This window comes from Populus nigra, chromosome 10 (genome assembly GCF_951802175.1).
Source record: "Populus nigra chromosome 10, ddPopNigr1.1, whole genome shotgun sequence".
Taxonomy (NCBI): domain Eukaryota; kingdom Viridiplantae; phylum Streptophyta; class Magnoliopsida; order Malpighiales; family Salicaceae; genus Populus; species Populus nigra.
Window position 1 is genome coordinate 6731016 of NC_084861.1, and position 15081 is coordinate 6746096.

The 15081-nt window shown below is 34.2% G+C and overlaps 1 protein-coding gene and 1 long non-coding RNA gene across 2 annotated transcripts; one reads left to right on the top strand and one right to left on the bottom strand.

The window, feature by feature from the left end:
* Positions 1 to 6057: 6057 nt before the first annotated feature.
* LOC133704092 (uncharacterized) lies at positions 6058 to 6939 on the bottom strand. Its single transcript, XR_009843991.1, has 2 exons — positions 6521 to 6939; positions 6058 to 6424 (listed from the first exon to the last, which is right to left on the bottom strand). It is a non-coding gene; the product is annotated as an uncharacterized LOC133704092 (long non-coding RNA).
* Positions 6940 to 11121: 4182 nt separating this feature from the next.
* Positions 11122 to 14887, top strand: LOC133704585 (phytosulfokine receptor 1). The gene has a single exon (XM_062129460.1). The coding sequence runs from the start codon at positions 11504 to 11506 to the stop codon at positions 14579 to 14581; it is 3078 nt and encodes a 1025-aa protein (XP_061985444.1). The 5' UTR covers positions 11122 to 11503; the 3' UTR covers positions 14582 to 14887.
* Positions 14888 to 15081: the final 194 nt, after the last annotated feature.

A 15081-nucleotide genomic window follows, 5' to 3' on the forward strand; every position in this document is an offset into this window, starting at 1 on the left:
TCCATTAAGCTGATCTTTTAGCAGAAGGTTTTATTTGAAAACGAGGAGAGAGGGAAAGCACAAGCTACTTTCCATGCGGGCGAGAGTAGACAAAAATGAGCTATTTTTCAATAAAAACATTAGAGTGTGCAGGTATAGAATGGTAGTTTTATGGCTCCGAGTCCTGTTGATATTAGATATTGCCTGTTTGATTGGATTTCGGTGGATTTTTTTTGTCATTAGCCCGTTTGTTTTGTGAGAAAATATTTTCCTTCGTTTTCGAACATGAAGGATATATTGAAAACTAAATCTATATAAAATATTTTTCAATCAATCCTTTATAGCTTTAATTTAAAGAAAAATATTTTAACTCAGTTAAAGATAATATAATGAATATTCTCCACTCATTCCAATGATGCTCATGTTACCTAGTCAACTTATTTTTTAAAATAAAATATAAAATAATATTATTTTAAATGTTTTTTTATAAATAAAAATTAATTCAATTACATTTAAATTGGACCAGGTCATGTGTATTGATTTAACCAGGCTGGTGGGATCAACTTCTTTAATTTAGTTGCAAACCTGGTTTATATTAAATCTTGAGTTACTAAGTTTTCAGGTCAATATAATATCACTAATTTATTATTTTTAATACCACCACCAACCATAATCACAAGTTCACAACCCCGTCATCATGTCATCAGTGTAATTGTTATTTTACCATCATCTTATAGTAATCTAATACCACCAACATCACACCCCATCGATGCCCCCATCATCACAACTATTGTTTTATTATCACTACAACAATCAATTTATCTCTATTAGAACATTTAACACCTTCAACACAACAATAACAACCATCACTATCTCATAGCTATCATTTTAATATTAAATCATTATTTTATCACTATTATTGCTATCGTTGTTAACATAATAACAATTATCATGTAAACATCATTAATATTATTGTTATTGTTGTCATCGTTGTTGTCACAACACCATCATCACAATTATTATCAATTTCATCACCATTACCATCACTACTTTTACGGTACATATTTCAACTTTTTCCCTTACCATTTATGATAAAAAGTATTTTGTTTTATAGAGAAATATTTTTCTTGATTAATCCAAACAAATGAAAATAACTTGCTTCACAGGAGAACATATTTTTAGCGAGGCAAGCGTGCCCTTAATTTGTTAGTATTTGATATTTTATCCTACAAGATGGAAAATCTGATTAGTGAACGAGGGCATTTTGGAAATGAAAACATACCAGAAAAACTCGCACGGTGATTAAGTTATAAAAAATTTCAGAAACAGGTGGACTAAATAAATAGTTTTGAAACTAAAGGGAATGATTAATTTGATTTGTGAAATTACAAGGACTGAGCTATAACTAACTGAAAGGAAAGGGCTTCCATGTAATTTGGCTTTATCGCCCGCGATCGCCGTTGAATTGATCAACGTCCAAGGTTTCGTTGACAATGATCCGGTCCACGCCGAGATGCAAACGGTTTTGGAAGGCTGTGACGTGGTAAATCACTAAATTGTTAATGGTATGGTAATGGTATCCACTATCCACTTGTGATTTGGGATCCAAATGGCTCCATCAAAGGTGGATTGTTTGATTTTTTTCACAGGAATATCACCTACCCAGTTTGATTATAATGATTTTATGTAAGAGGGTTTCTGTCCTCGAGTTTTTTAAATTTTTTTTTTAATATTTTTAGACTGTTTCAATGTATTAATATTAAAAATAAATCTTAAAAAATAAAAAAATATATCTTAATATATTTTTAAATTAACAATATTTTAAAAAATAAAATCTATCATTATCCCAAAAATCACTAAATCTCCTTGCCTACCAAAGGTTTGACGCAGTCCGGAGTGCATCCAGACTCGAGACTGGTTCTTGATGGAAAAACTAGAGGGAGGACTGACCGCCTTGCACGACAACTTGCTAAGGGAAAAATCTACCATTTCTTTCTTTATTTTCTTGGAAAATCAGGCTTCTTTTTTTCAGTTTACAACTCACTCGGATTACTAGTCCCAGGAAGTCATGATATTTTTGGGACACGTTTTGAGTCTGGAAAACCTTCTATTTACGTCAGTGACTTAATTTTTTTAAAATTAAATGGTTTTTTTAATAATAAATATGTAAATATACACATATATAATATATAAGATTATAAATATAAATCAGTTTATATGAATAAATTGTAGCTATTAACAAGAGCGGAATTAGGGGGGCTGGCAGGACAGGCCCTGCAATGAAAATTTTTTTTCCTCAATAAATTAGGTATTTAGCCGTAAAAATAGAAAATTTTAGATTTTGACATCTCTAATTTTTTATCTCTCTAATTTGGCTATTGAATTTTTGTAATAAAAAAACATGTAAATATGCACACACATAGAGCATATAAGGTTATAAGTTATATATCATTTGATATAAATGAAATGCAGCTGTTAGAATATTTTGAATGTATTATGGTCCTTAATACTAATCCAATGTGTTAAAAATACATCTAGTAACCAAACATTTTTTACTTAATATTTTATAAATACGATAATAGGTTATTAAAAACTGCTTTTATTTCACAATAAAATATTAAACATTAAAATACAACACACAACAACCACAATACATCCGCAACTCAACAAATTATAACAAAAATTAGATGGTGTGAGAAAATTATTGTAGATCAAGATAACTTTTACTGTTGATTGAATAAATAAATAAAAATAAATTGATTTTTACGCATGCACATATTTTTTATTTTTCTAGCTAAATAAAATAAAATACACCGAATAAAAATAATATAAATTTAAATCGGTATTTTTATTCCTAACTCTAGTGTCAGTGAATAAACCAATAAATTTACATTATTTTTATTCATGCATACACATTTTTTATTTTTTTTTCTACTTTTTTACTTTTCTGTTTCTTTTTATTTTTTGGGCTGGGCCCAACTCAACCCACATGGGCTGGGCTAGACCCAGCCAGCCCAGCCCGGTCACTGGCCCAAGCCAGTGACCCGGCTGGGCAAAAATCAAAGAAAGCACGCGTGAAGTGATTTTCACGCGTGCATGAGCAGAATAGAGGAAATGAGTTAGAATGTGTGAATTAAAATTCAAAGTAAACAGTAGCCGGTGAATTAAAATGAAAAGCGGGGAAGAGGAAGAACTTACCTGGTCTGCTGGAGGCGAAGCTTTCTTGTTCTCTGGCTCTTCTTTGTTTTTTGTTCGCCTGGCTTGCTCTCTGATTCGGGAGACGGAGGCGTGATGGATGACCGGCCAAAGCTCTGCTTCGGTTGCCTTGTATGCTCCTGCGTTGTCCTCTTGTTCTCGGTCCCCGTCTCTCCTTTGTTTTCTTCTTTCGTGTTTTTTCAGTCTCTCGGTTCTGTTTTTCTCTCCGTCTCTCTCTGCCTAGTGCGCTCTCCCCTTTTCAGTCCCTTTTTCTCCCTTCTTCCCTTTCTCTGTGGCCTTCTCTTGCTTATAAAGCCAGAGGATGGCTTTTTTTTTTCATGCGTTCGTGCCTCACGATCGTGAGGCACGAACGCCTCTGTTTCTTTGAGAAGAAACAAGGGCAGAAAACTTGCTCCCCTCTGTATAGTTTCTGTTCTTGCGTCTTGTTGTGATCGGGGGGAAGGGGGTGCAACCGTGGTCGCGGCTAACACTGGTCTGGAAGAAGGTGACGATGAAGGTGCAGTAGCTGGCCAAAAGTTGCTCTCTCCTCTGTATAATCTCCCTCCCTCTGTTCGTTGCTTTTTTTCTTTAATCTCCTCTGTTTCCTTGAGAAGAAACAGAGGAACGAAAAGTCTGTTTATTTCTCCTCTTCCCCCTCTCGGTTATGCCCTTTTTTTTTTCGTCCCTGGCTTTCTTTTTGTCTGTGTTTTGCTGGGTTTCTTCCCTCTGTCTTGCCCCTGGTCCCCCCTTTCGCGAGGTCGCCTTTGCTCCGCTTTTATAGAACCAGCGGCAGCCTTGGTGGTAACTGCTGCCCCCCTCCTAAATGATCCGTAACCGACGCATTTGAATGAAGAAAACGTCTGCCATCATTGCCAACGGACGAAGCGCCTCTGCTTTTAATGGCAGAGCCGTTGCAGAGTAGAGAGACGGTGAACATTCGTTGCAAAACAACCCCGTTTTGCTGGCTACGAATTTGGTCCTTGTGATTCTTCTAATTTTGCAATCAAACCCCTGCTTAAAATATAATTGGATCCTTACATTTCTGGATATTTTCAAGTTGGTCCTTGGAATTTAATTTTTGCAATTTGGACCCCTATTAAACCCCAAACTTTGCTATTTCTTCAATTAAGTCCCTGATTTCATTAATTTAATTAAATCCAAGTCCAATTAAGTCTCAAAACTTATCAATTCTCCAATTAAACCCTTAATTGGATTAATTAAATTAATTCCAAGCTTAATTAAGTCTCAAAACTTATCAATTCTCCAATTAAACCCTCGATTGGATTAATTAGATTACTTCCAAAGTTTAATTAAACCCCAAAACTTCCAATTATGTTGCCTTTAACCCAAATTTTAATTCATTCTTCATTTATTTCATTTTACTTGTTTTTTCATCATTATTATTTTTTTATTATTTTCAATAAATAAAATAATAATTATTATTAAAATAAAATGGTCAAAAATTTAGTTATGACAATTCTTTTGACTATCTTAATCTGTGTAATTTTATAAATGACTTATTAACTAAAATTAGAGATCAATAAAAAAAATTAAATGAATTTTAGGGACGTGTGTGGTTAATGTCCTAAAATAAAAGAAAGAAATATAGAAAAGATAAAAATATATTTGATTAAAAAACAATGATGAAAATACAAAATAAATATGTTTTCATAACAATTATAAATGTATTTCTATATTTTTTAAAAAAAGAGGTAGATTTGACATGATTGTCAAACTTCTGGGCCTAACATGACTAGCAGACCCACGTTACTTGGATCTAAAAAAATTTGAGGAGAGGTGTAAAAATTAATTCACGTGATCAGGTTTAATAATATTATTAAAATATTTTTTATATTATTAATATTTTTTTATATTTTTAAAAAAATTAATACTAACATGCTGTGAATCACTACCGAATATGCTAGTGTTATTGTAAAATATGTCTGGACACGGAAGGTTGGTGCCGAAAATGGAGGAAATCGAGCAAACTTCGAATTTAGAACCAGATGGACGACGTGTCATTTAAATTCTATGGCTTATGAAGACTGGGCTTTTAATCAGAGGACTGGGCTTTTACTTTGGGCTCTATGATTTATTTTTAGGTTTGTTTTTTAGGACCCAGATATCGGCATCAAGGGCATTGGTTTTGGACTTGTACTTGGACTTGGGGTTTTTTACAAAGAGAATGTGCTAATTTTAATTTTAACGCCATCTATTCCATGTTCGAACCAATTTCCACTATATTTTTAATCACTTCTACCATGTTCTTATAAAGTACTATCAAGTTATTTGATACATTTTTCTGTAATTTTTTTAATCTAGATTGATATAATTATATCATATATTTAAGAAATTTTCTTAGGTTATATTTACATTTAAAAATATTTTTATATTTTTAATCACGTTTGGCATGTTCTTATAAAATATTATCAGATTCTTTAATGTATTATTTTATTAATTTTTTTCTTCCAAGTTAGTAAAATTATATTTTACATCTCAGAAATTTCTTCGAGTTATGTAAAAATGTAATAGAAACATTACTCAAGATTGCTCAAATTATCTTAAAAATAGGAAGTCTCAAAATTATTCAACTATTAAAATTTTAATAAATAAAGAATTTATTTAAAAATAAAATAAAATTATATTTCTATATATCTGGAGAAAATTCTCATAATGAAATATATAATTATATCAACTTGTATAAAAAAATAGAACGGCATGTTAAATAATTGAATTTTATACAAAAACATAAACTACATAAAATATATGTCAATCTGTCAAATGCCCACTAGGAGTTCTTCCCCGTGCATTTATATTTTTTTATAATTTATTTTGAATATTAACGTATCAAAATTATTTAAAATTATATATAAAAAATTAAAATAAAAAAAAATCAAAATTTAAAAAATACACCCGACCGCACTTCCAAGTTCCAAACACCATAAGTTTTATCATTCATGTTTGTTATGCGACAACATAAAATTAAATTTTGCTCTGACAAACAAAACTGAAAGAAAGGAAAAAGAAAGAACTAGAAACCGAAACTTTGAATCTTATCCAAGTCAACCATGAACCCACCCAAAAAACACAACTTCTTTCCAATTTCACAAACCCTAAAATCACCAATTTGATTCTTCAATGGCTTTTGCATCACACCATATTCTTGTTGCAGCTGACGCCACCATCTTTCAAACACCAATTTCTACCACACCCGCACATGGAACCTCACCAAGACACCAACCAACCTTTCCTAATCCCAGATAACAAGGCAAAAACAGATTTCACAATCGTGAAGTCAAAACAAATTTCAAAAGAGAAATCAATTTCTGGATCCCACGACACAAACCTTCTTTCTTGTCTTGAAAGTATTCCTGGTAGTGATGATGGATCTTGGGGTGGGATGTCAGTTGGAAACTTTTCCTTGATTTGGTTTGACCAAGAGTCTTTTGTGTTTGTGCACTTGATTTTGCCTGGAGAACTCATAAAGGAGTCAATGCCATGATTTTCAACGCTACTGGTTCACGTCAAAGATTTTTGTTGATGTGGCTTGAGAGAGGCAACAACTGCTATTCTTGGTGTTTGTTTCCTTTGTCACTCTTTGTTTTCTAGGTTTTCGAATAGCTAATAGTTTGATTGGAACAGTTGTTAGTTATTTTGCGGGTGGTGATGGCGGGGAAGAGAGGAGGAAGAAGATGCTATGCTTTGGTGATTTTATTTTTCCTTGTTTTTGTACTTATTTTTTAGTTTTTTTATTTTTATTTTACATTATCCATCAATCAAATCAGACATGATTTTTTTTACATGGATCATGATATATCACGACAGATTACGAGACAACGGACATCCAAGATTTTGAAGTAGCGCATTTGACGGTCTTGAATAGAACTAATCGCATGGATCCAGAGACAGTGTCGAAATTCAAACATGAAATCTTCATGAGTTTTCACCCGTTGATTGAACACGGGCTCCACACGTCATCCATCACAATCATATTCCTTCGACCATCTCCTCAGCATTGCTTGTTTTATGTTTTTTAAAGTGTTTCCCTGATAGTGAGGCGGAAGATATTAAAATTATATATTCTTTATTTATTTAATTTTTTTTATAAAAAAGATTTAAAGCAAAAACAATTATTATTTTTTAAATAACGACACCGCAAAATAAACACTACCTTCATCAAATGTTTGAGCACGCAAATCCAGCTCCAAATTTTTTTTTTAATTTTTGAAGACCGTTTGAACAGCTGTGGTCTTACCCGATCCAACTCCAACTACACTAACAGAGCAAATTTCTAGAATGGTCATATGCAGGAGAGTCCCATCTAGACGTGCATCTATTTTCGCAGTATTATTTGTTATTGAAGGACCTGGAATTTACCAGGTTTTGACCACAGGCAAAGTTATAAAGCCTTGATGGGTTAACCCACTGATGTATCAATCCAAGATCTTACTGGACTCGAGTCTTATATCAAACCAGTTTTTTTACCAAAATCACATCGGTTTTTATATTTTTTTTTGCCGTGAGTTGAGCCCTAGCCCACCGCCCGAACATTAAACCAAATACACATCGTGATTACTCTGGACAAGTTCAGCAAATCCAGTCTCCCGGCATTCGTTGCCCACAAGATCCGCGGGCAAGCTTGTATTCGAAGCTCGTACAGGATATTCTGATGCTCATGGGCTTACGGTCTCCAGTTGACTGCTAGACGTCATTACCGAACTTCACTCAACTTTTCTGCGTATTGCTAAATTATTCGATACAATTATATATATATATATATATTAAGCTCAGACCTGCTTGTTTAATACGACCGAGACTTTAATTTGTAGAGGGAATCGGGACTGCCTTCCTAGATCAACCACAATCGGGACTGACTTTAAGAAGAAGAAGATGCTTCCTAGATCTTCATAATAAAAAAAACCAGAAAGACTTTACGTTCATCTCAGATTGATTTTTCTTCTTATTATATCCATTCTCACACTGTATTCGGCCCGTGGTGGAAGATAGACCATGAATTACAAGGCCACGAGGAAGCGATAAGATTTCTCGGAAAATCAAATCGTTTTTTTGTTCTTTTTAAATATATGACTAATGTCTGTCAGAGGTATACCTACCACGAAAGGTTAATGGTACTAGTTTAAATATTGTTAGAAAACAATCACAAATCTTAAGTGGCTGAAGTTTTAATCGAGGAACTTCCCCCGTCGGGTATTATTATGTCCGTAAATTTTAATTTTAATTTTTTTATTTAAAATTATTTTTTAATGTTTTTATATTGTTTTAATATACTAATATAAAAAATAATTTTTTAAAAATAAAAAATATTATTTTGATGCATTTCTGGATAAAAAATTATTTTAAAAAATATCAACTATTATACTTTCAAATACTTCTAATAAATTATTTCAGTGATTTGATAATTTTAATCTAATGATTTTTTTAAGATATATCATAAAAAGTTAATGTTACTGGTTTAAATAAGGTTAAGGGGACTTATTATTTTTTAAATTTAAAAATCTACACAAACAAACAATTGTTAATTTTAAAACTATTGATTCGTCAAGGAGATTTGTTGTTTTTATTGACTTTTCAAGTTTAAATCTTAGAATTAATACAGAGAAAAATTATCATTTGTATAGTATATTAAAGTGTTGAGTCTAAGACTAAAGCGTTTACTCTTTTTATGATTTTAAATTCGAGCCTTATGATTCTTAATATGATAGTCACTACGGTTTACATGGTTATTAACTTCAGGTCTCGTGAAATTAGTTGACATATGCACAAACTAGTCTCTACACCTAATAATAATAATAATAATAATAAAAAAGAGTAGTGTACACTCGTTTAAAAATGTTCAATACCAACTAGTATAAAAAATGGGCCGAAGAGTACATCCAGTATAAAGAAAGGGAATTTAAACATTCGTTGCATCAGCTAAATGCTAGAAGGTAAAATTTCCATGGATAAATTATATTTTCGGTCCTATAAATTCATGAATTTCTATTTCTATCCCCGTAGTTTAGGTTTCCTGCCATTACCCTTATATTCTCTTAAGTCTCAATTTAGTCCTTTACTCCTAAATAACTAGCAAAAAATGTCTTTTTCGCTCATATCTCATTTCTCTGTCACTCCTCTCATTCCTTCGTAGATCGATGTCATCGTATTCTCACAAACACATTTAAAATTCTCAAAAATATATATATATATATAAAAAAAGATGAATGTTTGGTTTGTTTTTATATTTTAAAAGTATTTTTAAATTTTTTTTTTTTATTTGTTTCAAATTAATATTTTTTTAATGTTTTTATATTATTTAATAAGTTGATATTAAAAATAAAAAAAATATTATTTTAATATATTTTTAAATAAAAAATATTTTACAAGACAATTACAAATAAACCCTCAGGCAGACTAGAAAAAGAGAAGGCTAATTCCCTAGCTGCATTGTTTGTTGAATAACAATAACAATAATGTCCACCCTGGCGTCGTGTGGAAGACTTTCGTGCGCATGTTGCCACCTACCCTTTGACTTCCACCTCGATCTATCCACGTATTCAATCTCATCGTCCACAGCCAGTCGTCCGAGCATTAAATAAGATTTATACTACGACAACCATTATCTTATATAATTTAAAGTATTATCAAGACATTATTCCAATTTGATATGTAAATAAATGTATTATCAAGAGGGTAATCTATACAAGACTTGATTTAAAAAAATACAGTGTAAATAAAAAATTATCCAAAGATATTTTTAAACTTGTCAAGAAATTGCCACGTCATTTAAAACACAATGATGTAATGTGTATGGAGAGTGTCATCATTTTTTTTAATATTTTTTTGTTTGACAATAAAAAATATTCTCGAAACGAATCCTAAATGTTGCTATCAAGATCTAAACTCATAAAAAATCAAGAAACAAGCAACAAACTCCTTGAAATCTATTATTGGTATTAAAGAATTCAAAATGCATGAAGCTTTTATTCTGATACGGCCACTTGCACCTGCAATTTTTCTTTGACCGGGGAACACTTCAAGGAGGTTTATTTGTAATTGCATTCCAGTAATATTTTATAAAAAATTTAATTTAATTTTTCATGTTTAAAAATATTTTTTTATATCGTTTTCATGTATTAATATAAAAAATTATTTTTAATAAATAAATAAAATATTATTTTAATTTATTTTTAAATAAAAAATACTTAAAATAAATACTCGTTGACTTTAGTTAAGATGGGCAGTCTCGTGGGCAAATTGTGATCTTCATAGGAAAGATATAGTCGCATACAATTAGTTAATTAATTAATAGATTATAGTAGTACATATACACCGTCTTGACTTCACCATAAAATACAATAGAATTAGAATATTTTGCAATACGCATGACTGTGATTTAAGATCGATCACCTTCAGCGTCGTTGAATATACGAAATCCTCCAAAAACCTCCTCCTACTTATAATCATAATTTAATTCATGAGGTTTTAGATTTTTTTTTTTTGAAAGTTAACAGCTCGAGTATCATAAATTTTAAATATACTTAAGCTTATCTGATAATTAATTTTAAAATTTTTTAAAATTAATTAAAATGAATATAAATTAGTTCGGATACCCACAATTAAAATAAAAAATAATACCCTTTTTTCTCTTTTCATAATAATAATAATAATAATAATAATAATAATAATAAATCTGAAACATCAAATCATGTACTGATCCAGAAGGTCGCTCTCTCCCTCCCATGTCCCCTGTCCCAACCCAACGGCTCAATACACACACAGTGATATTTCGGGTCATGCGTGAATCTTCATGAATTAAATTTTTATACGCTAAATAAAGCTTATAAAACAAAGACTTGCAACCCGAGAGAAAATTGAACATAAAAAAGAGCATTCTTCTTAACCCATCCACCTAGGTTTCTCTCTCCACTAGCAAAAGAGAGACTTGTAATAAATCTCCCTCCCTCCCTCTCTATACATAAAATAAATGCAAGTGTGCAGCAACTGGACAAGACAAGGAGAGAGACGCCCGCATTTGTGTTTGTATGATGAAGTCAAAAGCCCACCATCCCTCATTTCTCCATCTGACAGCGCTACCTTTCCTTTCTTTCTCTTGAAGGTTTCCTCAATAGATATACCAAACAAACAAACCCATCTTCGCCTCCCTTCTCTCTATCTGCTCCTTTCTTCTTCATAAAAAAATGGGTGCTTCACCCATCTTCATTTCTTTCAATGGCTACACTGGCTCTTAGTATCATCATTCACACCTTATCTCGCTCTCTTCAATCTGTCTTCCATCTCTGTGCAACTTTCTTCTCTCTCCTTAACTGCTATGGGGGTCCAAGATTTATGGGTTCTCTTTCTTGTTCTTGGATTCTTAATGTTTCGAGCTCAGGTCCTGCAATCACAGAACCTAACATGCAACCAGGATGACTTGAAGGCATTGCAGGATTTCATGAGAGGCTTGCAGTTACCCATTCAAGGTTGGGGTGCTACCAATTCATCATCTCCTGATTGCTGCAACTGGTTCGGCATCACTTGCAACTCTTCCTCTTCTCTTGGTCTAGTAAATGATCCTGTCGATTCTGGTAGAGTGACAAAGTTAGAGCTCCCAAAGCGAAGACTGACTGGCGAGCTTGTGGAATCAATAGGCAGCTTGGATCAGCTTAGAACCCTCAATCTCTCCCACAATTTCCTCAAAGATTCACTTCCTTTCTCGCTGTTCCATTTGCCAAAACTAGAGGTTCTAGACTTGAGTTCCAATGACTTCACTGGCTCAATCCCACAAAGTATCAATCTTCCCTCGATCATTTTCCTTGACATTTCCTCAAATTTTCTAAATGGCTCGCTTCCTACCCATATCTGCCAAAACTCTTCTGGAATCCAGGCTCTTGTTTTGGCAGTCAACTACTTCTCTGGTATTCTTTCACCTGGATTAGGGAATTGCGCTAACTTGGAGCACCTTTGTCTTGGCATGAATAACCTCACTGGTGGTATAAGTGAGGATATCTTTCAGCTTCAGAAATTGAAGCTTTTGGGTCTCCAAGATAACAAGCTTTCTGGGAATTTGAGTACTGGTATTGGTAAACTCCGTAGCCTTGAACGTTTAGACATTTCCTCCAATAGTTTTTCAGGTACAATTCCAGATGTTTTTCATAGCTTGTCAAAGTTCAATTTTTTCCTAGGCCATTCTAATGATTTTGTTGGCACCATACCCCACTCCTTGGCAAATTCTCCATCTCTCAATTTGCTTAATTTGAGGAACAATTCATTTGGAGGCATTATTGATCTGAATTGTTCTGCCTTGACTAATTTGTCATCTCTTGATTTAGCTACTAATAATTTTAGTGGGCCCGTGCCTGTTAATCTTCCTTCTTGTAAGAATTTGAAGAATATTAATCTTGCCCGGAACAAGTTTACTGGACAAATCCCAGAAAGCTTCCAGCATTTTGAAGGCCTTTCCTTCCTTTCCTTCTCAAATTGCAGCATTGCCAATCTTTCATCTGCCCTTCAAATCCTTCAGCAATGCAAGAATTTAACGACCTTGGTCCTCACCTTGAACTTCCATGGTGAAGAATTGCCCGATAATCCTGTGCTTCACTTTGAGAACTTGAAGGTTCTTGTTATGGCTAATTGTAAACTCACAGGGTCAATACCCCAATGGTTGATCGGCAGCTCCAAATTGCAGTTGGTGGATTTGTCATGGAACCGCTTGACTGGGTCTATTCCTTCCTGGTTTGGTGGTTTTGTAAATCTCTTTTACTTGGACTTATCAAACAATTCATTCACTGGCGAGATTCCAAAGAACTTGACTGAATTGCCAAGTCTCATCAACAGGAGTATCTCAATCGAGGAGCCTTCACCGGATTTCCCATTTTTCCTGACAAGGAATGAAAGTGGGAGGGGGTTGCAGTATAATCAGGTCTGGAGCTTTCCATCTACTTTGGCGCTCAGTGACAACTTCCTCACTGGACGAATTTGGCCAGAATTCGGAAATTTGAAAAAACTCCATATTTTTGAGTTGCGTTCTAACAATTTGTCCGGACCTATACCAAGTGAGTTATCAGGGATGACCAGCTTGGAGACTTTGGATTTGTCCCATAACAATCTTTCTGGGACCATACCCTGGTCCTTGGTAAATCTCAGTTTTCTGTCCAAGTTTAGTGTTGCATACAATCAGCTCCATGGGAAGATCCCTACTGGAAATCAGTTTATGACCTTCCCAAACTCAAGCTTTGAAGGGAATCATCTTTGTGGCGACCATGGTACTCCTCCTTGCCCAAGATCCGATCAGGTTCCACCTGAAGCATCCGGAAAATCAGGAAGAAACAAAGTTGCTATCACTGGAATGGCTGTTGGGATTGTTTTTGGTACAGCTTTCCTTCTTACCCTCATGATCATGATTGTGCTACGAGCACATAGCCGAGGCGAGGTTGATCCTGAAAAGGTGGATGCTGACACAAATGACAAAGAATTAGAAGAATTCGGATCAAGGTTAGTGGTTCTGCTTCAAAATAAGGAGAGCTATAAAGATCTCTCGTTGGAGGACCTTTTGAAGTTCACCAACAATTTTGACCAGGCGAATATCATTGGCTGTGGGGGTTTTGGTCTAGTTTACAGAGCTACCCTCCCTGATGGTAGGAAGCTTGCGATTAAACGTCTCTCTGGTGACTCTGGTCAAATGGACAGGGAATTCCATGCTGAAGTTGAAGCCCTGTCAAGAGCTCAGCATCCAAATCTTGTGCATCTCCAAGGCTTTTGCATGTTAAAAAATGACAAACTCTTAATATACTCTTACATGGAAAACAGCAGTTTGGATTATTGGTTGCATGAAAAACTCGACGGGCCATCCTCCCTTGATTGGGATACAAGGCTCCAAATTGCTCAAGGGGCTGCAAGGGGGCTTGCATATTTGCATCAAGCATGCGAGCCACATATCGTTCACCGGGATATAAAGTCCAGTAACATCCTTTTAGACGAGAATTTTGTAGCTCATTTAGCTGATTTTGGTCTTGCTAGGCTCATATTACCTTATGAAACCCATGTCACAACTGATCTTGTGGGGACATTAGGCTACATTCCTCCTGAATATGGCCAGGCTGCAGTGGCTACTTACATGGGGGATGTGTATAGTTTTGGAGTTGTTCTTTTGGAGCTTCTTACCGGGAAAAGGCCCATGGATATGTGCAAACCAAAAGGATCACGGGATTTGATCTCTTGGGTGATTCAGATGAAGAAGGAAAATAGAGAAAGCGAGGTGTTTGATCCATTCATTTATGACAAGCAGAATGATAAGGAGTTACAACGAGTTCTCGAGATTGCATGCCTTTGCTTGAGCGAATACCCAAAGCAAAGGCCTTCAACAGAGCAGTTAGTTTCTTGGCTTGACAACATCGACACCAACACCTAGCTTTCCTATCTGTTTGATCGAGACTCTGGCTTGTACAGCTAGATATATTCCTTGTACACAAAATAGAAAATCCATCACAACCCATTGGTGTTTTTTGTATGAGTTGATGATCCTACTGTAAATATTAACCACATACTTGGGTTCTCACAGTTTGCTGCTATTCAGGGTGGAGGAGAGGTAGGGATCTAACCAAGGCAAGGAAAAATAGCTATATTGGAAGTCTTTGCGTTGGAATTCAGTTCTTTGTAGAGAAAATTGTTAATTCTCAGACGTGCACAAATAAAGTTTCTGCCACATTTTCTTTGCGATGGTGGTTCATCACTGATGTAGAATGAGTTTGTTCACTTATCATGTCTATCTATGCAAATCATCATGGTTAACCATGTTTATCAGTTGCACGATGAAATTCGGGGCCTTTTTGGTTAAAATTATTCTGTGTTAGATGACGTTATTTAGCTCCCCCTTTTGTTTAGAGACCACCCTAGAAGGACACTAATAAG

Excerpts from the sequence above, each read along its gene's own strand:
- LOC133704585 (XM_062129460.1), top strand. The coding sequence starts at position 11,504 with ATGGGGGTCCAAGATTTATGGGTTCTCTTTCTTGTTCTTGGATTCTTA.